The following is a 24,794-nucleotide window of genomic DNA, read 5'->3' as shown; positions in this document are numbered from 1 at the left end:
GAGTGACTGCAAAAGACCTTCAGCAAGACATGGTGGCAACAGGCACTGAGGTTTCAGCTTGCACAAAAAAGCATGCGGTTTCCATGCCAGAAATCCAAGACATACACCACTACTGACCCAAAAGCTCAAGAAAAGTCAGCTCCACTTTGCTCAAAATCATATAAATAAGCCACAGAAGTTTTGGGATTCTGTTTTTTGGAGCAATGAAACAAAACTGGAACTTTCCGGCTCTATGGATCAGCGGTATGTCTGGAGGAAGAAGAATGACACATATGCTGAAAAAAACACTCTGCCTACGGTTAAGCATGATGGTGGCTCGGTTATACTCTGGGGCTGATTTGCATCCTCTGGCACTGGAAACCCGCAGCGTGTGGAAGGCAAGATTGATTAATTTTTGTATATCAGGAAATCCTAGAAAGTGTCATGCTGTCAGTGAGGAAGCTGAAGCTTGGACCTTCCAACAGGACAATAATCCCAAGCATACCTCAAATTCTCTGAATTCTCTGGATCTCTGGTGTGATTTGAAGAAGGCGGTTGCAGCACGCAAACCCAAGTATATTACTGAACTGGAGGCCATTGCTCACGAGGAATTGAATTTTGGGAAACCACTTGAAACATTTGTTGTGTAGAGCTATTTCAATTACTTTTGTTTGATTTGTTCATAGTAAACAGCTGAGAGTCTGTAAATTTTTCCCAAAAACCTGATTTGTAATGGGGGTTGAATAATTTTTATTACAACTGCATATTCATATATAAAACAGTTAACCAGTTTAAATGGTAGTAAGATTTTACAATGTTACTTTTTTTTACTGTATTTGACTGTATATTTGATCAAATAAATGCAACCTTTGTGAGAAGAGACTTTTCAAAAAAATAAAATTAAAATATTACCAGCCCCAAACTTTTGAACGCTAGTGTAATTAAAATAAAAATTTGGCCAATCCAGCTAGCAAGATTTCCATGGTTATTATGATCCACTAGCTAGACCAACTCCAAACCTGCAATAACTAGCTTAAACCAGCAAAATCATAATAGTCTCAGCTAGTGTTTTCATTAGGGCGAGGCCCGTAACACTCTCTGCACAGTGATTTTATGACTCAAATTTATGTTCTGAAATGTCACTAAATGCATTGTGTTGCATTCCCAGCATTGCCACAAGTGGTGCTATAGCGGGCATTAGCATTAACTGTCAATAGCTTGACATTTTAATAGAGGCATTTGAAGGTACCGAAAAGCCCAAAGTATACTTTGGCCATCCGTGTCCGCACACCGTCCGTGTGATGTATTTTTCGTCATCAGGAGGGTCCACGGATGAGGTGTGCGGACAACAGCGCATTACAGCCCAAATTTTGTGACCGCGCTGACGGAGCAGATTGCGTAAAATGAAGTATACCCAGGCCTTTACTCTATCACCCCCTTGAGGTTTATTACCACCACAGAAATGCAAGAACACAAAGTGTGTACAACAGGACCATGTCCTTGCAATGCATCAGCTAAGTATTCATGTATGCATTTGCACACTTATTTAGAGTATTTTCAACCTTATACTCAATCACTGAGAGCCTAGCTGAAAGCTAACCCAACCCTAATCACTTTATCTCCCCCTCAGCTATCATTGTGGAGAATTTCTCTTTGTTCTACTCTACCGAGGAGGACCAGTTGCTAAGCTACAACGACCTGCGTCACTTCCAGATCATTTGGAACATGGTGGATGACAAGCGGGAGGTGAGGAGGAGGGGACGTGCCTGTGATCAGCGGCTGTCAGTGGGGATGATTTTGAGTTAATACCCATGTGTGCTCTCCGCACCGGCTCTGAAGCTGCAAATGAATGAATCACACGCATCGACATTCTCACCTCCAGCGTAATTGGAGGTTATTACTGCCTGTCACAGATAGTGAGAGGTGTTGAGCTGTCATCTTCATTAGGTGGAAACAGCCTTATTGAGAGCAGCAGAGAGAAGTGCGTGCAGATTTGACCTCCCCGCGTAGGATTAGTAATATCTGCTCGTGTATATGAGTTAAATGAGGCACACCAGTCATTTTCTGGCCTTAATGAGTCAAGCTGGGATCAGCTAGAAACACTTGGAACCATAAGACTGTAACAGCTGAGCACAGGAAGGACTAGGTCTATTATTAGAGACATGAGCTCTGATCCAAAATCCAGTGATCTGCTACAGAATCATCCTGACTGTGATGGAACCTCACAAAGCTGATTTGTAACTCTGCATAGGGAAACTGAAACGGAAATTCGATTTTTCATTTGTCCAAAAACCAAAATCGAAAATAATGTCTTGTGATAAATTAAACCATAGTAAAGTTCTTCGACAACAAGCTGCCCGCCTCTCAATATTTCAGCCAACTCTAGCATCCTTTTTGGTCATGGTCAAATGTCTGACATGGTTACCTGCTGTAGCACACTGACACTGAAACAGTCAAAACGCATCATCAGAGAAGTGCTTATTAAATGTCACTGTTTCGATCAGTGATTTTGGTTCTTCCAAAACTATTTTGGACGAAACCAAAAGGTTTTTTTTTTTTTTTTTACTGTTTAATTTATAACGATTATTGCTATTTCTATTTCACCATTCATAGTTTATCACAAAGCTTTCTGGGATTGCCTACTCTAAGGATACATATGATTCTTCCTTAGAATTTAATAAAAGGAACGTGCCTTTGATCCCTTAAAATGCTGTCAAGATAGACAACCCACTAGGAACAGAGCAAGTCTGATCATTTTCTTACAGTGCATAGCTTTTTTTTTTTCTCCGATGTTTGAGCAGGTATTTACTGTTATGATGATATATGAAATTTTCTGAAACCAACGTCAGTAATAGATCTGGATGATTTTGATACAGGGAGTGATTCCAACCTCCAGGGTGAAGTTTCTGCTCCGTCTGCTGAGAGGTCGTCTGGAAGTTGACCTGGACAAAGATAAGCTTCTCTTCAAACACATGTGCTATGAGATGGAGCGTCTGCACAATGGAGGAGATGTCACCTTCCATGATGTACTGAGGTTAGAAGAACTGTGGTACTTATTAGAGCACATTTTCATATCATGATGAATCAAAATGTCCTATTTAGTAATAGAGTTACTATCAAAACTCTAATCTTCTTCCCCAGCCCATAGAGAACAAAACGTGAAAGGGTCAATCAATTGCTATTATTTTGTTCATATTGGTCCCTAAGCTTGTTCTGTAGTCTATTTAAAGTCGTTGATCGTGTTTGTTTCAGCATGTTGTCATACCGCTCGGTTGATATCCGGAAGAGTCTTCAGCTGGAGGAGCTGTTGGCACGAGAGCAGCTTGAATACACTATAGAGGAGGAGGTGGCCAAACAAACCATCCGCATGTGGTTAAAGAAGTGCCTGAAACGCATACGAGCCGTGAGTCCACACAAACACAAACACCATCCCAGCAAACACAGAACGTTTCCCTAACGTTCCCGAATGGTCCCATGAGGTTATTTTTTTGGGAACCAAACAAGAACGTTATAGGAACGTTCCATGTAGGTTATTTTTAGGTTCCATTTTTATAACGTAAGGAAAACGTTCCGGGAACGTTCCCCTAACGTTAAGGGAAAGTTCTAGGAACGTTCTGGGAACCAAAAACTAACGTTCCCAGAACGTTCCCAGAACCTAAATTTGTTTGCTGGGATGGCTCTCACACTCCTGAGAGTCATGACATTTACCCGACTTAACTGAAAACAGTTCAGCGGTTTGACAATGACTCCATTCACTCTACATCTCAACGTAGCCCAAATCTGATTTCACATTGAATCTGACATTGCCGATTTCAATCTGGCCCACTTTAATATGTAGAAATAAATCTGATATGCAGTGGGACCAGTCAGTTTGAGAATTCATGCAATATGTATGTAAATCTAACAACACACCTTGACATTAATGTAATCTTTATCAGTAAAACCTGCTCAGACAACTTTTTGCAGCTTTATTTTCTGCATTTTCTTTTCTTTTCTGTTTTCTGAATATGTACCAATACTGTTCATTCATTTTGCTCTGAATTGGATAAAGTGCAATTTGTAATACGGCAGAATAAGTCCCGTCTTCTAAATAAAAGAGCCAATCTTGTCACTGCAGATGTTGTTAGAAACAATCAGTGTCCTGAGCTTGGAACTGCACATGCACATTGGCTGGACCAACCTGAGATATTTTTACACTATTTGAGCATAAGAAACATCATTAATTGAGACAGATTTTGTTGCAGATTTAAAATGTTTTTAAAATGTGAGTTTGTCGAGCAGATTTTTGAGATTAATACAAAGTCCTTTACTCAATTTGGTTGCAATCACGTCATTCTCTATAGAGCACAGCTGATTGGTTCCTGCTGTATCAGTAGCCAATGAGCTCGCAGCTCAACCTTCAAATATTCGGTCAGTATTTGTTGGAGCAGTGCAGCACGCTTTCAGAAACCCTCCACCTTCCCCAGCTCCACCTGTATAGATATGCTATGGGTTATTCATGTATGCTATATTGTATGTTAGCAGCATGTCTTATATGCTTACAGCTGCGTGCCGTGTATGTATTGGCAGTAGAAAGTCCCATAATTGTTCTGCAGCTGTTGGTCTTAACTAACAGCAGCAGCAGAAGCAGCGTTCCAGATCTATTCCGCCAAGACCAAACATATCAACGTATCCATTACCATGTCAAACACTCACTGTTGTAAGAATTGCATGCCCAAAATAGCTGCCTGGAGGCATTGCGTATATATAGCCACAGAGTGAACTGACTTTTCTTGAAAAGATCTTTGATATCTCTTCTCAAAAAGAAATCTGATTTGAGTAGGATATTAACATGGCCAGATTCAAGGCTATAAAACTCAAACAGATCAGCTGATAGGATCAGTGATATAAATGCATATTCAGCTCAATTTCCTTTATTGTCATTGTGCAATAGAATTAGTCCCACATCGGCATACTGGAACTGCGATAGATCCTGATATTAGACATGCAGGATGAACTGAATGAAAACACTGACATCACCTTCCTTCTTCAGAAACAGCAGCAGTCATGTAGCATCATTCTCAGTCTGAGAGAGAGCCAACAGCAGGATCTCCGCCGCCTACTCAACCCTCCCAGCATTGAGACCACCGTCCCCAGTGAGGACACCAACGCACATAACCAGGACAATCCCACTCAGCCAGAGGTAACCTTACTAGTGTCTATTCTTGAAAGATTTTGTGTGTCGTTGAGTCCTCATTCTGTTGAAATGATTTTAAATGATTTTCCTGGTCCTGACCCAGCAGAACAGTGGCCTGCAAACCTTACTGAGCCCCACGCTGTCAGACCGCAGCGGGTACCGACAAGACTCCGCCGACCGACCCCAGAGGAAGCTGGGACAGTGGCGACTGCCTGCAGGTCTATACCAAACTTTACATACTTTTACTATTACACATGATTGTTACAAAAAAATAAAAAATAAACATAATAATAAAAAAAACAATTGCAGACATTATGGCAAGACAGTTAATGTAACCATAGTATACGTCTATATGACAGACTTTTCTAGATGTTTAGGTATTATAAAAAAAGATGCATATGTTATAAGACTCATTTAAATAATATATATAGAAATAATGTACTTGATATATTTTGTAAAAATGAAAATTGCAGCAAACTTAAAACAGTGTTTAAAATGTAAAAATAGAAATATTATTCTATTTTAAATGTACATTTTAAGTTATTATAATAGATGATTTTTATATGAGGCATTAATACAAAAATTTAAATTGCAGCAAATTTAAATAAATGTTAAAAATCAAAAAATTAAAATTACTATATTTTAAATATACATTATAACTTATTACAAATTGTTTAATATTAATATATAACCATGAAAATTGCAGCACATATAAAATATATTTGTTTGTTTATACCAAATTGTTTTGGTATAAACAATTTATCTAATGTCTTACTATCAGGGCCTAAAATTAACACTTTTAATGCAAGTAAAAATTTGGTGTTGGCGAGTTTATGAAACAGCGTCAATCGCTGGTAACATTTTTATGTTGTGAAAACAGGAACAAACGTGAACAACACTCGGGACAGATGAAAGCACAAGAAGACACGAAAGGGAACTCAATTTGTTTCTCTGTGTGAGAAGTTTTGTGTGTTCAGACAGCACAGGAATACTGAATTGAGCTCTCTTTCAGGTCTTCTTACGTTTGAACAGACATATTCAAACAAAATGCCCATCTTGGCAAGAATCCTTGTAAACATAGTCAGTTATGTCTTAAGTGAACAAACAGTTAAGAGAGAAAACGTGTATCTGTATACTGGATCCGTGCATTCGCTTTTAAAGTAACAGAAGACTAATATTCCTGCTGCTGTCTGTGTTTTTAATTTGATTCAAAGAAAAATATCTGTTTCATGGCATGTAAAAAATATTTATTTCTGGTAAATTTTCTTAAATCACCAGCCAACACCAGGTGTGGCAAAGAGTTTGTTTTAGGCCCTGCTTCCGATGTTTCTTTGAAAGGGGTTGGTAAACAAAGACATGTTTATTGTTTATTATTCCATGTAATAAGTATTCTACAAATTGCCACGTGTGTGTGGCTGGTTACCCCGTGACTCACATCACAGTCCTGTGTTTCCCCCGCAGGCCGCACGAGTGTGAAGTCCATGGTGTGTAAGATGAACCCTGTGAGTGACGAGGCCTCCTCAGGGTCTGAAGTCAAAAAGTGGTGGACTCGTCAACTGACAGTGGAGAGTGATGAAAGCGGTGATGACCTCATTGATATTTGAAGCAAAACTGCTGACTAATTTTCCAGATTTTCCCTCTCAAGAAAGGATCATTCGGCTAAATCTTTTGTATTCGCGTCTTAGCATAAGCCGCGATCCTTTGTATTGGCTTCATGTAGGTGTTTCTAGGCCGCTTAAAGTGCCACCTGCACCCGTTCAAGCCACCGTTTGCTCATTCAAAAACATTAATACCGGTTTAAACCATGTTAATGATCACTCTACTGTGTGGAAAATTTTCAGTGAGCATTATTTTTTAGTCAATGGGAAATATGTATGATGAAAGAGCAGCTGAAATTAGTTAGTTAAGACCAACATGCTGCTGTCCTCAGGAAGTTTATGTAATGTAATATAAGAGGCTAATAATCTAGATGTAATGGTTAGGCAAATGCACATGCTTAATGTGATACACCTAACCAAAGCCATAGTGTTCTCTGTGTTTGTCTTTGTGCCACCATAGTTCATCTTCATTACATGGGAGTTTGTAAGGTCCACAATTATCTTGTGTTGTAAGTCTATGGGCTTACGGATTACAAAATGCAAACACTTGCAGACATTGTTGCAAGACATTTAATGTTATCATATTATATGTGTCTATGTGACTGTGACTTTTCCAGTTTAAGTATTATAATAAAGAGTAATATGTAAGTTAAAAGAATAATTTAAATAATATATTGAAATAATGTACTTAATATATTTTGTAAAAATGAGAATTTCAGCAAGTTATTGCGTGCTTTTAAATTTAAAGTCACTGTGATATTACCTGAAGTGGTTGTGTTGTTATTTTAAGCATTTTTGCTTGCATTTTCAGGAACAAATGAAAAAAACTATGCACTCATAAAGAAATAATCTGGAAGAACAGAGTTAATTATTTACAACAGCTGCAGTGTCCATGTATATTTCATTAAAAGAGTTCAGTTATAAACCTGCAGGGACAACGGACAAATATACAGCAGAAGAATGAAGGTCTATGTACACTAAGACTGTGAGACTTCACAGCAACATGTAAAGCTAGTGTTTATTGATAGCTCAGAGGTAGTTTTCGCTCTACAAATGTATGCATGCTACTGACAGCACATATAGCATCATTAGATGACAAGAATCAAAAGAGAGGGCAGCCATTACAGTTTCAAAGAGTCTATGTCCACAGCTCGATGGGCATCATTCCCTCTTTAGAGTTGAAGGAAGGGAAAAGGTTCTCCTCAGACAGGAAATACAAGGGAAATTGGACCAGAAAGCCTCGTATCTTCTTCAGTTCAGTGCAGGCCTGTGCAGGGTCCTCGGAAGCCATGCATGGGCGTGACATGTAGTCCTTCAGAATCTTATAGTTTAGGACTGCATCAGTGGGCAAACATCTGAAGACCTGCAAAGAGAGGCAGTGACGGTGATACACCTACTGTATATTATAGCTTAAGCATATTTATCTAATATTGGATTGTTGAAGCATTTTAATGACAAGGGAAAAAGGCGGAATCAGACCACAAGTAAACATCCGGCTCTATTGACTGAGCCGGTTAATTAAATATCTAAGATCAGTCTTTTCAAAAAATAATTTCGGTGAGGAAGGTCAGTGCTGTGCTCTTACCTTTTCTGAGTGGCATATTTACCTTGTCATACACACTGGCGTTCTTGGCTGCTGTCACCATCCAGATTTCCTTGTAGAATCGGTCACTAATGGGATCACTGATGTCTATGTTGTCTCCCAGCAAGCCAAGAACAAGCCTAAAACGAGAGATTGTTTTCAGAGTCCAAATTAAACTCTTTGTAATGTAATAGAGCACAAAATATTAACACATTTAAATAGGTTGAATTAGGCTGTATTTAATCTTTCCCCTTAAAATAAAAACTTTTGTTTAACCCAATTTTAGGACAAATATTTACGATTTGAAAATGTTATAAGTATATCTGTATTATTTTCATTAGAATTGAGAACATTTTCAAGTGTTTGAAAATTTTCAAAAATGCACAAATTAACATTGTGTAGAATAAATGTTAGAGTATAATAAAAGAGTATTTAGTAATTTAAACATAGTGCTGATTTAGTGTGTAAATTTGCTAATTTAATTAAATCTTTATATATGTTAGTATATTTCTTTCTTTGTGAGATTCATCCAATAAATACCAACAATGTATGACACAGGACTGTAAAACCTCCCACTGCAAATAAAAATCCTTTTTCCATGTTGCTCACGTGTAACAGAAAAGCAGACCTGAAGCATTCCTCCCGTAGAGACAGGGCGAACCTGCCAGCCTGATAACTCTCTCCATCCATGACAGAGGGCTGGAATTCTGTGTCTTCAACAACCACAGCCATTTCACTGTCTCTCTTTCCCAGCATGCTCCTGTCATTGATGTTTGCTGAGCCTAAGCAGATCACAGATACCTATCAGACACTTTTCCTTTTCCTACTATCATGGTTATTGCCTATGGGGAGTGTAGGATGCGTGTTTTGGATCTGTATTTGGGTGTGACCTCTACTGAGATTCTCAAGGACATCAGCGAAAAACAGTGGTTTCTTGTTTTTCTTCTTCAAAGCCTATTCATAAGGATAATAGGATAATTGGAATTGATAAAGACAGACAGGATTTGAGTGACGTTAATGGGATTTTAATAATGCATTTGTGTGGATTGAGGAGACAGGCGTGACTTTGCTTTTCATAAACATCTGTTGGTGTTTGTTATTCTGCTCATGTCCACACCAGATGTGTTTTGTATGAGTGCAGTGCCCCCTAGTGGCGTATAATAGTTTTACAGTTTAAAGATTTCAAACAACACGACCAGGTGCGTTTCAAGATATATATATATATATATATATATATATATATATATATATATATATATATATATATATATATATATATACACACACACACATTTTTTTAATATGCTTTTTTTCCAAATATACCTTAGTAGTCAGTATCAGCCAGTAAAAAACAAAAAATCATATTTGTCAACCACTAATCTGAATATCAAGCAAGACACCTCCACCTATGTTTCAATTACAGCATTGCTTCATTGATCTAAAACGTGGGAAAATATTGTCTTAAATTGTGTCTGAAATTAATTTGTGAAATTTTCTGGCACACATGATACCATTTCCTTAGAACGGCCCAATTTTATTTTTCTATATGTGTGAGAGGGGAGATTGGCTGACCAATAATGACAGTGTAATCATCCACGATCATGAGCTTGCTGTGCACGTAAATGAGTTCAGTGACCAGACGCCCATCCAGGTCAGCGTGAGTGCGCAGACCGCAGAATGAGATGTACTTGATCCAGCAATCTGCCACTGCACAGACAAATGCACACACACACACACACTTTCCTCATCATGATCCTGTTATAATACATTAAAATGATGCAATCCACATTTGATGGGCATGATTTTTGCAAATGTGACAGCTATAGTCTAAATTTATATTTCTGCATACTAGTCTACTTACTCACACATTTGAGCCTCTCAATAATGGAGTGCTCCCCTCTGCACATTGTCCTGTAATGGAGAAAAAAAGGTTTCATTTCATCTACTTTCTGTCTTGCACCAATCGTGTGTCTTTATTCTCCTTCACCCGACCAATCACATCGCTTGCTGAACCCCAGTTACCACAGCATCCTCTCTACTCCCCTTATCTAGCCTAGTGTTGAGCCTCCAAACTGGGGTGTAATCGTCTCTTGCGTCTCTCTCATGAGTAGTGGGGACCGTTGTTTCCACATTACACACGTGTAATTTGCTGCATTTTCGCCCTTAATTGTGGCAATTTGGTGATTACAGAAGACGCATGTTTGGAGGGTTATTACCTGTAATTAAAGTACATGATTGCTTTGATGGCTTGCCCCCCCCCTGAGGAGATGTCACCTTCAAAGCCGGGCAGCAGGGGCATCACCACATAGACCCGAAATTTTTTCCTCTCCCTGTGGCCGAGTCATAAATGGAAATGAAAAGGAGTTAGGTGTGCCCATTGATGTTTTTGTGTTCAAATTCATATTCAAAGTGTATCTATTGTCATGATGCACCTGTATGCCCGCAGGATTCTCTCCGTGAGCACATCTCCAATGCTGTTGTGGATGGATTTGTCAGAACAACTGATGAAGAACTGGTTCTGAGAGATAAAGAGACAAAAGGGAGAAGAGAAAGATGATGCCTGAAAGACTAAAAACTGAAAATACGGCACAGGAACTGCATCTGAAGCCTTATGCAAGAATCACAATCTCATGAAACAGCGTTCCGGATCAGTTGTTTATTCATTTTTTTTTGTTTCTTTTTAATACATAATATGCCTGATATATATATATATATATATATATAGGCTGCATTTATTTGATCAAAAATGCAGTAAATATTGTAATATTGTGAAATATTATTAAAATGTTTTCTATGTTATTATGTATTTATAGAATAGAAAGTTCAAAAGAACAGCACTTATTTGTAATATAATTATTTTGTAAATACATACATTTTTGGAAGGCTTTTTATTTTATTATTTTTTTACATATGAAATAACAATAATATACTTTAAATGAATAACTGGGTGAATAAATGACTGTGCCCCTAAAAAATAAAAACCTTTTATTCTGCACTCACGACCAGGCATAGGCCCTATCCCAAATTGTGCAGCTGATACTTGTTTCTGGGTTGGGGGAAGTTACTTTTAAAAGTAATGTGTTACAATATTGTGTTACTCCCTTAAAAAAGTAACTAATTACGTTACTTAGTTACTTTTTCTGAAAATTAATGTAAAGACCCTTTCACACCAACAGTGAAATGAATACGCCTCTAGTCTAGAACTACTTTGTTTACACAGCGCACATAATGCCTCTGCATTTCACCCCTGATTTTTATTTCATCATGGGCACAGAAGAGGTGTCAATGAATAAATGTAAAATTAACTGTAGTAAGTTTAGTAAAGTTACTTGAAAAAATGTAATCTGATTACTCAACTCACTAACCCCAACACTGCTTGTGGTTATGTATTTTACCTCTATATATATGAAATGTTTGCTGTTCTGGATCGCTGATACGTAGGCCAAATGAATGGACTCCTCATGGACCTTTGACCCAATAGACCACTGGCACACAGATCTCAAAACCTTGTTTTAGTTTGTTTGGGGGGAAAAGAAATAGAATCGCAAGGAATGACATCACAAAACACACATTTCTCCAAAAAATGATGGGTAACTGAATATCTTGAAATCTCACCTGAACGTTAGCCTGTGTGGATTTGCCGTGGTACTCAGCTGGCACCATGGGTGCGGAGAGAGACTTGGGCATGAGGCAGGGGTAGCACGTCACCCCCGACCGCTTCTTCACCAGCTAGCAAATAAAAGAAGAGTTGATTGGGATCAGACAGAATGCCCGACGCAGACTCCAAAATCACACCCCTAAAGAGCGCTAATTACTGTGCCACATCCAGATAGCCTGTTGGGCTGACCATCAACCCCTGCCTGCAACCTCCTCTCCCCAGAGATAGAGCACTTGTTTGAAGCTGAATAAAAGTCTCTGTTCCACTGTTTAGTCTTAGACAGTGCCGCTGATTACAGTAAATTGATGGCCGTGTGTGTGAAGGGTTTCCGAAACTAGGTTTTTAATGGCTATTGTCCTAACTAGACTACACTCAGACTGTTTTCAACTGGGCCCGGCACATGGTTCAAAGGTTGTTTGAACATGAGACAAGCTTTGTTTCCTGGGAAACAAAGTAAAATGATGTTGCCACTTGTTACCAATTATCTACATATGGGAGAAACAATATTTATTTGCATTTTCAATGCTTTGGTCACATTAAAAACAAATGTGTACTTAATTCATCTAGACTTTCTGTTCTGTTCTGTAAAACAGTGTTATTAAAACAAAGCGAGAGAAAAAAGGATTTTTCCGCTTAAGTTTGAGTTTCTTTGCAAGTTTTATTTTACTTGACGTTTTCACCCCTCTTGAAGGAAGTGCTCGTGGTGCAAATTAGCGAGCTGTACGCCATGTCAGCTTACACTGTGGGCAAGCGGTAATCTGGGCCGTGTGGTTATAAACAGATGGTTCTCAGGCAATTAACAACTGGCATAATGTGTTGATTAAAATCCATTGAGCCCTGATGAGGGAGAACTAACATTAACTCTGCTCATGGGCTGTTGGCAGCTGCCCAAGCGATACTTATAACTCCAGTGACCTTGATAGTGAATCACATGTCTGAATCACCACAGTTCTAAAAAAAAGCTTGACTTAAACTAATTAAATTTTTTTTTTTCGTTTTACAGGTGCAGATCATAAAACACTGATCATATGGTTGGAGATGGAAAGTTCTGTGATAACAGTAGATAATAGCAAGTTAGTTTAGCACAGGTATACAAATGCATTATTCATAAATGAATAATAATTAATTAACAAAGGGCAAATAAAACACAGATGTTATATTTAATAAAAGGTCAGATGATAAAATACTGCAGAATAATGTATTTTACAATGTTAATTGAATTTTTTATAAAAGTTTAATTCAGAGCTCATGCAAATAGTATTACAGTATACTGTATAATACCGTTCAAATGTTTTTGGTCAGTAAGATCTTAATACTTTTTAATTCATAATACTTTGATTCAGCAAAGACGCAATAAATAGATAAAAATATCAAAAGTGACAGTAAAGACACTTAGGTTTCAAAATATTTATATTTCAAATAAATAAACAGTTTTCAACATTGATAACGATATGAAATTGTTATTGAGCAGCAAATCATTATATAAGAATGATTTCTGAAGGATCATGTGACACTAAAGACTGGAGTAAGAATCTGAAAATTCAGCTAGATTTAGATTACATTAGGCCTACATACTACATTACATTTTAAAATATATTCAAATAAGAAAATAGTTACTTGCTTAAGATACATTAAAACAACTTACCAACCCCAAACTTTTGATATACACTATCTATGTATGAAATGTCCTGTAATATACCTCATAATGCCATCCACACAAATCACTGACAGGATTGTTCCCACATCGGAATACTTTCTTTGTTTTGAACGTGACAAGTGGTGTTCCCTAATCAACAGCAAAAGATATAAACGAGACTGGTCTGTCTTAGAGCCGTAAATTCTCATTTCCACTAAACACCTCATCAGAGGCATTCAACTTTCTTTTGTTTGTCCTCGTCTGCCGCACACACACACACCTGGCTTCCTCTCCTTTAATTATTCACCAGCAGAGTGTCTGATCGGTAGCCAAGCCTGAAATATGACTGGCATAATCCGAAGGAAATCATACAGGCCTCAAACCAATTCAATTACTGAACAATCAAAGTAAAAAGGCCTCTAATTGCTCTAAAAGGGGGCTGAGAGTACGGGCGGCCATTAAATGCTGACGGCATTCAGAACAGGACACAATGAGCAACTGCAGGGGGTGCTAAGCTCAAGCTAATAAAGATGGTTATTCAAACACACTTGAGAGAGGGTGGAAACCTCGGATTCATGCATGCGCTCTGATCTTTAGTTCTTACAATTAGAGTTCTGAATGGAGGTGGTATTTGTGCACCTTCTAACCATTTAAGAAAGTGGTTTTTCTGGACATTCAAAAGGATATGCTTTATAGTCGTACTGTATAGCAAACAATACAATATTTGGCCCGTACACTTTGCAACGCTCTTATAATATATATGCTTTCAAATGCTTTTAAAACTCCCCCAGATGAAAATTATGTAGCTCATAGGTTGTTCTTTCAGCTCAGCAGGTTCTCATTTCTGAAGTTTTACTCAGAGGTTTCTTCCAAAGTTGTTTAAAAATACTAATTTAGGTAGAGTAAGAGTAGAGTTGTGAAATAAACCTAGATCTTACAGCTCAGAACATTTGATCTTGAAAAAATCTGATGCAAATATCTTGACTTTTGATAACTTGACAATTCTGAGCACAATTTGGGAAACAATTTTCTGAAACTCAAGAGATTACTGGAGTCTTTTTCTCAGGATTTCATTTGCATTTAATCTTATTGTTCACAAGAGAAGAACTAATGCTGCTTCCGAAATCGAATACTTCACTACTATAGCATGCGAAAAACAGTACACCAACAGAGTATGTCTGAATACACAGCATTTAAAAAACAGCAGGTGAGAAGTCCCCGGCGAGATTCTCAAGTGCACATTTGATGGACACTTTACTATCCCATTTGGCCACAAGAGAGGTTTTATGAATGGAAGTGAAGCGACGCAACTAACGCTGGTAGGTCACATGATAATGACAACATGGTGAATGTAGTTTGTGCGGATTACATTCATAGTACACACACTCATACTATATAAAATTTACTTTTTAATGGCTGTGAAGTAAGTTCAAATTCAAATGTAGAGCCTACTCAGACCGTACGTGATTTCGAACGCACCATAAGATAGCCAAGAACATATCTAATACCTCCTACCTTTGTAAAGTTCCACCTCTGAATGAAATGTCGAGCAATATCTCTTGCAGCCTTCCCATGAACCACCACCCCAATATCATGCCAGGGCATCCGAGGTGTCTTATACCTGTCAATGAAGTCTTAACCAGAAAAATAAACAACAAACAGCCGCTATAATGCATAATAACATTAGCCAATCCATTATACAGAGATGACAGACAGGCCTTTTGAAGGCTTCCCAGTGTGGTCTTTCTCTTTCACCGTCTTTGACAATGCACAACCATCTTAGAGTATTTCACTACATTCATCTATCAGACTCCTCCATTCTCCTGCTGTGTCCTACCCAGTTGGCACTATGTGCAAAACCAGAACTTCACATTTACAAAGCAGAGATGCAAAAATAAAGTTATCTCCCTCTGGCAAGAGAATAGAGATAGGAAAATAACCCCATACTGACTACAGAATGGGATTGTTGGAAACGACTTCTATGTCTTCTTTCCCTCACTCCTGTGTTGAAGAGATTGCTTCATTTGATGAATTTGACTTAAGATATCAAAGAATATGTAGTGTCGTTGTCATTTTTGTCTCTTTTGCTTGTTGTTTTTGTCTTAAGGCCTAAAGCTTCACTGTTTTGGGAAACAGAAATATGAATGTGTCCTGATATTTTTGTAATGCAAAATAAATCAGCTGGGGTCTACATTTAAATTTTTTTGGCTGTGGTTATGATATTACAGATGTGCACCAGTTTAATGCAGCTGTTCTGTACCATCAAAAGGCTTGTTGAGTTTGACCCAGTCTTTGAGGATGAAGTTGCAGTAGTCTTTGCCGTGCCAGAAGCGAGTCTCTCCACAGAGTTCCGCACTGCCTATGTAACTTCTCAGGGAACTGGTTTCTAAAACATTACACAGATGTAGCAATTCATATATTTATAAACTTAAAGATTGATTAGTTCTCATAGATGTGTCATTCAACGGCAGCTTCAGTTAATGAATAATAAGGTTTAGTTGTGTATGAATACTGGATTTATGTGTCAATATATTCATGTCATACAGATGTGTTTGGTTTTAATGCATATGTACTAACCATAAGGCAAAGGGAGAGAGTGATGCAGGCCGAGATAGTATGAATCGCTGGAATGCAGAGACAAGCTCTTGGTGTAACATTCCCGACTGAGGAGTGTCTTGGAATTAAGACTATTCCTACTGTGATGTTCTACACACAGAACACAAACACAGTCTCTGTTATGTAATTAATTGCACCACTTTCGGCACCAAACAGAATAGCAAAATAAAGGAAATAAGCCTTATAAATGTATAGATAAAATGAAATACAAAATAAAATAAAATAAATACAGAGTATTTAAAATATGATTATATATATAACCATTTATTTTGTTGAATTTCTGTGGCGACTTTTCTCAGATGGCATTCTTAGCTGTCTTCCTCTGTTGTTTTCTCCCTGTTCCTCCTCTATGGGCAAAGCAAAGCTAACACAGATCTCACCTGGATCATCCACTGAGCCTGATTCTCCTCCTTCTCCAGTCTGAATTTCTTCAACTATCAAATTAAACTTCATCTCCTCGCCCTCCTCCACCGTGGCAACTGACTGCTACAGAACAAAAATGAACACGTATAAAACATAGATAAGACAGAAAAGACATATGTTTTGCTATTTACTAAGCTCATTCCTGCATCCCAATAAATCTTGTATGCACCGTAAATATGTGCATGGCAATGTTCTTCTGCAAGTTGCATGCAGTTCTGTTTATTAACCACTATAGCGCCAAAAGTTACGGATTGCAGCTTTAAATTTCAATCTAAAAAGAGAACATTTTAAATGTATAGAAATTGCACTCACACAAGAAGAGTAATGACTATCCATTAAATTATTAAGCATAAAAGGATAGTTCTTCCTAAAAATAAAAATTCTATTATCATTTACTCCCCCTCATGTCGTTCCAAACCTGATTGACAGGAGATATTTTGAGAAATGTCTGTTTTTTGTTCATTCAATGGAAGTCAATGGTCACCAAAACAATTTTGCTAGCATCATTCTTCAAAATAACTTCATTTGTGATTCAGAGAGGAAAGAAAGTCAGGAGAGGGTGAGTAAATTATGACAGAATTTTAATTTTTGGGTAAACTATCCCTTTAACTTAACTAGAAGATTTCATTTCATTTTGGAAATATATGACTTTTTTCCCATGACTTCTACATTCCTTACACATTAAAAATGTCTAGTTTTTTTTTATTGTGAGAACACTGATGCTCTACCATAAACATTATACCATCTGGGCACTTTTAGTGTACTATTTTCAAAATCTCACATGTATGCAATGTCTGGGCTGTCAGCCTGACTTGATTCTATCTACACTGTTTAGTATTATTTAAAATAAAATAAAATAAATGGATAGAGACATTGGTCTCTCACTGGTGCACAACAAAGGGCCAAAGAACCAAGACCATCTTTTTCTTCACGCATTCTGAAAAATTCAACATTGAAAACATCCATGTTATCTATGTGGCTTATATATCGGTCTAGCTGTCAGCCTGCAGTACATTGCGAGTGGTAATGGCCACCCATGCGGCATCAGCCCAGGGAAGCTATGACTTAAACGATAGTGTAAGTGACTCCAGTCTGCTGAGCGGAGTCTGAACGAGGGTAAAATGCCCTCTGATGTGTGCGAGTTAATGGCTCATGGGGGATCATAGTGCCTTCGACTTGACAAATGGCAAATGTCAGAGCACTATTCTCCTGGTGGGCATAATTTTATTAAGTGCAAATATCACTGTGCTCCTTAGGAGACGTTTTGAAAGGTTAGACCAACAGCTGTAACAGTTTCATGTATATTAGCAAAGATTTTACAGTTGAGGAGCCCCGCATTGATAGATACAGTCACTCAAGCATGCAAAGAGAAGCCCCTTAGTAAATGCAATAAGTGCCTTCATCTGAAGGATTCAAATCATGTTTATTTAAAAGCTCAGACCCATATTTAATGACACAACGGCAGGCAGGTAGGCAGCAGGCCGGGAGAGGTGGCATATAGAAGAAATCAAGCTCCCATTTAGTGGCCCCAGTCATTTGTTGACTCACTCATCCATGTAGGGCCTTTATGTTTAATGCAGCTCTCTGGGGGGAAGAAAAGGCCCAGCGAGAAGGACTGGAATTATCAACCGCAGGCCCTTCAAGGGTGCCCCAGATGCTCCGTAATTGCAATTTTACGTTTGCTTGTTGGGAAAAGAAAAGAATAAGAAGGCAGAGGCCCTGAATCACCAGCTGCAAAATCAATCCCAGTAAGCATACAACTGAAATGCAGTCTGGACTAGTCCTTTATGAACACCATTATTTGAACAGCTATACAAAACATAAATCACTACAATTGTAATTCAGGTTAGCTGTCAATGCTTTCAAGTATAAATCACAAATCAATATATAACATAAAACAGATAAATACGTAGTGGTCTTAAAAAAAATGTACATGACATTTTGTTAATGAAGAGTTTTAAATTGAGTATTTTCATGTATTGTGAAAAGCACTATATACAAATAAAATTGAATTGAATTGGCGCATTACTTCACATGTTTAGAGGAGGCTTTAGCAGACGTCTGTCAGGTGTGTGTTGACTTCCCCCATTGAGTTCTTTGACAGATATCAGAAACACCCAGCTGGCAATAGCATGGCATGTTGACAAACATTGGAAAGCCACTGTGGGCTATCACTCACAATGGGTCACATTTACAAGTTTATTCCTGTCCAATTCACTTATGCCTCTGTGAAGAAGTGATATCATCTATTTCTGATATAGCCTACCCTCTCTATGTATATAAATCCATCTACGGAATAAAAAGGATTATGTTTTTATTATTTGTATTATTTGAATCCAATATTAATCTCAAGGGACTCATCAAATCTTCATAGCTCACACTTTAAGTTTGTTTAATCCATTATTGATAAGAGGAATAATAACTACATTTTTACATTTTCTGATCAAAATGCGAGTTATGTTTGCCCTGTGATAGGTCATTCAGAGTAGTTGCTATTGGATGAAATTCTACAAGATTCGATAGGCCACAGAATGGGGTGTAACACTGCTAATCACTCTCTGTACTGTAAAAAAAAAAAAGCAAAACATAGTTGCTACACTGCCTGCACAAACACTGGGATGCACAATGTTTCTATTTACACAGGTTACACAGGTAAACAACGCTTAGGAGTAGTATGACACCGTTCGTTTCTAAAACCTGTGGAAACATGCAGACGGTTTGGAACAATCTCCAGTTTGCCTGGCTAAGAACTGGCCATGAGTGGGCTCTGGCTCCAGAAAGTTAACTATTGGTGGAGAAGATGTATTACTGGCCTCAAAATGCTCTCTGGCACTGTAAGAATATATGGGATTTCCCCCCTGTTTTATTATCCACCAGGTGAAAATAAAAAGTGATAATAGTCAGGTAAAAATCCAGTCCTACAAAGTCAAGTCCTTCAAAGGTTTGGGGTCAGTAAGATTTTTTTTGTTTTGTTTTTTGATGATGATGAAATTATTAATTTAATCTAGCAAGGATGCATGACATTTATCAATAGTGACAGTAAAGACATCTATATGTTAAAAATTCAAATAAATGGTGTTCTTCTAAACTTTCTATTCATCAAAGAATCCTAAAAAAATTACCATGGTTTCCACAAAAATATAAATCATTAATAATAATAAATATTTCTTGAGCACCAAATCAGCATATCAGAATGATTTCTGAAGGACAATGTGACACTGAAGACTGGAGTAATGATGCTGAAAAATATAAATATTTTAAAACAGAAAAAAGTTATTTTACATTGTAATAATATTTCACAATATTACTATATTTTTGATCAAATAAATGCGTTTGTGATCATAGTTTAATTTTTTTTTCTTACTGACCACAAACTTCTGAACTGTAGTCTATTACAGGAGAAGAATGGGTTATTAGATGAATAACTGTATGTAGAATAGTAATAGTGATTTTGCCTCAGAAAGTACCACTAATAATAGTGGTGGTCTTACATGAGTGAGGCTGGGGGATAGAGCAGGACTGTGCTGAGGGCTTCTTCTCACACTCCCCACATCAGTCAGTCGGTGTTGGGAATCATCCCATCTTCCGTAGGCCAGGTCAATCCCTCCCAGGAAGGCTAGTGACTGGTCAATCACCACCGACTTCTCATGGTGAGCCCAGAGCAAAGCAGTGGAGGGCATGTGATCAGGGTGTCGGATGACCTGTCAATCAGTAGAGATGGACAGCTTGTCAGGTTCATTTTCTCAAATGCACAAGGCATTGGGAAATTCTTTATTAGAAAAAAGACTGAGAGTGTGTTCAGAATACTACAATTCTGCTCAGTCATGTATTGTATGTTTGTTATGCACAATACTAAAATACTATTTATACATTCACAAATGTTCAAAAGTTTAGGGTCAGTACGTTTTTTTTTCAACAAGGAACATTTAATTGATCAAATGTGACAGTAAAATATTTCTATTTCAAATAAATGCTGTTCTTTTGAGCTTTCTATTCATCGAAGAATCCTGAAATAAAATGATTTGGGTTATATTTAGCAGCACAAGTATTTTCAGTGTTTATAATAATAAGTGTTTCTTAAGCACCAAATCAGCATATAAGAATGATTTCTGAAGGATAATGTGACACTTAAGACTGGAATAATGGCTGATGAAAATTCAGCTATGCCGTCACAGAAATAAATTACACTTTAAAATATATTAAACTAGAAAACATTTTAAATTGTAATAATATTTCACAATGCTACTGTTTTCCCTGTATTTTTTGTCAAATAATTGCACCCTTGGTGAGCATAAAATCTTTCAAAAATATAAAGCAAATCTTATCAACCGCAAACCTTTGAACGGTAGTGTACATGAAATACAAGTACTTCTGAATACGTGCCAAAATATACAATATTCAATCAGAACATACATGAATGTGTGGATTGCCTGAAAGTTATTTGAATCAATCAATCAATCAATCAATCAATCAATCATATAGATTTTACAAGACACAAACTGGTAAACAAGCACTCTAAAAAGTAATTCAGGGGACCAGTTTCCACAACTTAAATAAATGCATGATTGCAAAGTAAAATTCAAATGTATGGATTTAATTAAACTATTTTGTCGGCATAATAATGTTGATCATTACATTAACTTAATATTGTGTGTAATATAAATACTTTTTTCTGCTTTAATTTATATTTTTAAATGAAGTTGGTGTAACTTAATGAAATTGTCTTTGAAACTTGTGTAGTGGATTTCTAGTTCCCCGCATGCTTTGCATAAGACTGTATAAGGAGAACACATGTTGAAATTAAGTGTTTATTATGTGTTTTTTAGTAAATGGAAAGATCTGTCAGTGTTTAATGCTGTTATGTTTGACATTTAAAAGACTTTCTGTAATGCTGACATTTTTGTGGTTACCATTTTACAGAGGAGTATATGAAGTGAAGTAAACACTACATTCACTCTATAAGCAATGACTGCTTTAATGCCAGTGAGAAGTAAATTATTACTTTACATTACATTATATTACACATTAACTTTATAAATAAGTTACATTTAGTATGTGCTATAATAGCTGTGGATTTTAACTGAAATAGATAAGATAAATTGGTTCCAGGGCTACAACTCAAGAAGTTGGAGTGACTAAATTTTTTGAGTTTGAAAATTTTTTCGTTTATGTCAAAAGTTCCTCTAACTCAGTAAAGTTTGTTGGTTAAACATAATTTCATAACAACAAAATAAAATGTTTTTAGAGTTTAACTTTTGTTGATTGAACAAATTTCCTAAATATGAGCTAAAGAAATACAGCGGGCTCTCAGCCAAAAATAACACCACAATGTAGATGGTGTCAACTTTTGTGCGAAGCAGCTGTGTCTCCACCAGCTTTGGCAGAGCCTCCAGAGGACGCCGCCCCTGGCAGGTGTTTCTACACCAGCAGGGCCCAGGAATACCTCCATCCAGCTGCTTTGCCGCACACGTCCTTGGGGTGTGGATCCCAAGCCACTTCCCAGTGTCACTCCTCTGCCCAGACTCAACCAGGGCTCCAATAAGATAATGTGACGGCATGTCAATCACACACCGGCCTGGGGTGCTACGGTGATGAATACCACAACGCTATGGTGCCATAGAAGCTCTGTGGCACCAGGGGAGGAAGCAGATTTGCAGCCCCAGGCTCTTATAGAGACAATCGGCATGGGAGAACCTGACCATCTTCAGACACAATCCGTAGGGTTCCCAACAGAGTGATCCCCGTCATTCTACTAGAGAGTATTTTGGCAATGTCCAAACACAATCTAAGTAACATGCTACTCCTGTGTCTGGAGGGGAAGTAGTGGGCACACTATGTGTTCTCGTGCTTTCTATGATTTGATTTGATCGAGCCTTATTTCTTGGAGAGATATGGGTAAATGTAAGAGTGGGAAGCTAATTCGGACGGACGGGTCTCCTCAGTAATAGTGTCATTTCTGGGCATAATTCTGCTTTTGACAATGTTTGACATACTGATCGACTCACCCTGATGTTAGAGTGAAGTCCCATCAGGGTCTTCTTTGTATACTCGCTGTTGAGACCCATCACTACCTCGACTTCTTTGTAGAGCAGGACAAAGATATTCACTCCTTGTTGCTGAGTTGACAAAAGACAAAATGTTGTTAAAACAACGTTCGGACTGGGAAAACCAAAGAATACTTGGTGAACTGTGAGGTGCAACACAATATATGGATGTGTGAGAAGTAAAATTAAACTGGCTGAAGTCCAGATTTGAGCAGGTGTTCAGACTCACTGCTTTTCGCTTGAGGACATGGTCTAATCTCCACATGTTCCCATCTACTACTGGTCGTTTGAGGAAGATTTCTGGGCTTAACCTGAGGGCCATATCAAAACCAATCAATTCTTTAACAATTTCCACACAACTTTCATTCTTTGTTTCTGTCATATTTAAGGCATAATTCCCCCCAAAATTGTTTTTTTTGTTATCACCTATTCAGCCTTACATTGTCCCAAACATTTATGGGTTTCTTTATTCTATCAAAGACAATAGGTGAATTTGTTTAAGAACGTCCTGGCAAAGAATGTGTTTTGGTTTGGACATTGGGGAGGTTGAAATGTGAACCATTTTAGCGTGGTCCCAGGGCATGCTCCTTTTGTTTATTTGTTCATTTATTTATTTATATAATGGTCTTTTGTGGTATCTTACACACATGCAAAGTTGGTTGATAACATAACTGCAATAAAGTAATACCCTACACTTACTTGTTTACTTAAATATTATTTAAGCATCTGCACCCTTATCACACTTTAAAGCTTTGATTCTACCTAGTACTTGCCTTTATGTAAATGCAACCATAGTTCTTGTAATTATTTTACAGTAGCATTTGTTATAATAAAGTTATAATTACAGGTGAGATAATTTATTGGCCTAATATGTCAACATAGGCCTAATGAGGATCCATCCATTGATGGATCCTCATTAGGCCTATGTTGACATATTAGGCCAATAAACCATGATCAATTCTAGTATTGGTGGTAATAGCTTAAAAAGCTTTCTAATTTATGTTGGTGCAAGATGGTTTTCTCCTCTTTCCATCAGTTTTTTTTTCAGTCTTTTTGGTAACACTTCATTTTGATGGTCACTTTTTAACATTCTGTTGACTAGAAGTAACTTTGCAACTACATGTCAGCTAACTCTCATTAGAATATTAGTAGTCTGTCTACTTAATATCTGCTAACTCTTTATTGTGATGCTCCTCCAACAGACATTCTACTGAAGTAACATTGCAACTACATGTCAGCTTATCCTAACCTTAACCCTAACAGTCTACTAATACTCTACTAACACTCTAATGAGAGTTAGTAGACAAGTAGGTGCGACGTTACTTATAGTCAACAGAATGTGTTAAAGGGACCATCAAAATAAAGTGAAACTATATTTTTTTTAGTTTATGTGGCTATTTCACATCATGTTTGACTGTCTGGGTTTCACATGTCATCGCCGTAGAGTCAAAATTGTGCTGATACTTAGTCCATTCATTGATAATTAATAGATTAATTCATTTTAATTAACCATGGTATAAACATTGGAAGGGTTGTACTTGCCAGTTTTGGTTAGCTGCTGGTTATTGGCTACCACTTGCCTGCATTAAGATGTGCGGCATTGCTCATTGAATTGTAAAAGCTAGGACCATGGGAAGTAATTGAAGCTGATTCTAATCTGTACCACCAGGCTGTGATGAAGATTTCCTCGTTTGCTCCTTCCAGGGCATCAGCTAGGGCATCAAAGTATCCAGCTGCGTTGACAAACCTTCAAAAGGAGCACAGGGTGCCACATTTAAGAACTGTGTCAGGGTACTTCACAGAGATTTGAGAGAAAATGTTCTGGTAAGTGTTACTCACATGTCGACATAAAAAGTACAAAGAATAAGGACTAGTTGAACTTCTGAGATTAATGTAATATTTTAAATTAAATTAAATACTGCACATTCAAATGTATTTGAATTCAAATTTATCTTTATCATATAAGAATTAATTGTTTCCTCTATAGTTCTAATTGGAGTATTATATTTAAGTAATTATTGTGCATGCATAATTCATCACCATTTTGAAGTAGTGTTTTCTCTAACAGGTGTGAAAGACCCA

General features: G+C 37.4%; 2 protein-coding genes across 4 annotated transcripts in view; one reads left to right on the top strand and one right to left on the bottom strand.

Moving 5' to 3' along the window:
* Positions 1-7,515, top strand: part of nalcn (sodium leak channel, non-selective) — a 134,721-nt gene extending 127,206 nt beyond the window's left edge. The window contains exons 41-46 of one of the 3 annotated variants that reach the window (XM_077216053.1): positions 1,610-1,725; positions 2,856-3,013; positions 3,232-3,382; positions 5,012-5,161; positions 5,262-5,373; positions 6,617-7,515. In XM_077216053.1, coding sequence (XP_077072168.1) covers positions 1,610-1,725; positions 2,856-3,013; positions 3,232-3,382; positions 5,012-5,161; positions 5,262-5,373; positions 6,617-6,759 — 830 coding nt within the window. In that variant the 3' untranslated portion in view covers positions 6,760-7,515. Of the gene's footprint in view, positions 1-1,299; positions 1,458-1,609; positions 1,726-2,855; positions 3,014-3,231; positions 3,383-5,011; positions 5,162-5,258; positions 5,374-6,616 lie in introns of those variants that run through there. The other 2 variants (XM_077216052.1, XM_077216054.1) reach the window with 2 other exon arrangements.
* A 120-nt stretch (positions 7,516-7,635) lies between these two features.
* Positions 7,636-24,794, bottom strand: part of LOC143723526 (phospholipase D1) — a 25,799-nt gene continuing 8,640 nt past the window's right edge. The window contains exons 11-28 of the mRNA XM_077216055.1: positions 24,753-24,794; positions 24,376-24,459; positions 22,942-23,023; positions 22,674-22,784; positions 20,160-20,369; positions 16,626-16,731; positions 16,207-16,335; positions 15,890-16,015; positions 15,145-15,263; positions 11,951-12,064; positions 11,731-11,841; positions 10,768-10,853; positions 10,552-10,665; positions 10,197-10,246; positions 9,908-10,042; positions 8,964-9,117; positions 8,361-8,475; positions 7,636-8,116 (exon numbers count right to left, since the gene is read on the bottom strand). The exon at positions 24,753-24,794 is cut by the window's right edge and continues 108 nt beyond it. Coding sequence (XP_077072170.1) covers positions 7,892-8,116; positions 8,361-8,475; positions 8,964-9,117; positions 9,908-10,042; positions 10,197-10,246; positions 10,552-10,665; positions 10,768-10,853; positions 11,731-11,841; positions 11,951-12,064; positions 15,145-15,263; positions 15,890-16,015; positions 16,207-16,335; positions 16,626-16,731; positions 20,160-20,369; positions 22,674-22,784; positions 22,942-23,023; positions 24,376-24,459; positions 24,753-24,794 — 2,113 coding nt within the window. The 3' untranslated portion in view covers positions 7,636-7,891. The remainder of the gene's footprint in view (positions 8,117-8,360; positions 8,476-8,963; positions 9,118-9,907; positions 10,043-10,196; positions 10,247-10,551; positions 10,666-10,767; positions 10,854-11,730; positions 11,842-11,950; positions 12,065-15,144; positions 15,264-15,889; positions 16,016-16,206; positions 16,336-16,625; positions 16,732-20,159; positions 20,370-22,673; positions 22,785-22,941; positions 23,024-24,375; positions 24,460-24,752) is intronic.

This window comes from Siphateles boraxobius, unplaced genomic scaffold (assembly GCF_051911475.1).
Source record: "Siphateles boraxobius isolate OS27281-9 unplaced genomic scaffold, OSU_SipBor_1 7, whole genome shotgun sequence".
Classification (NCBI taxonomy): Eukaryota; Metazoa; Chordata; class Actinopteri; order Cypriniformes; family Leuciscidae; genus Siphateles; species Siphateles boraxobius.
This window is presented reverse-complemented; position numbering and strand designations above follow the sequence as displayed.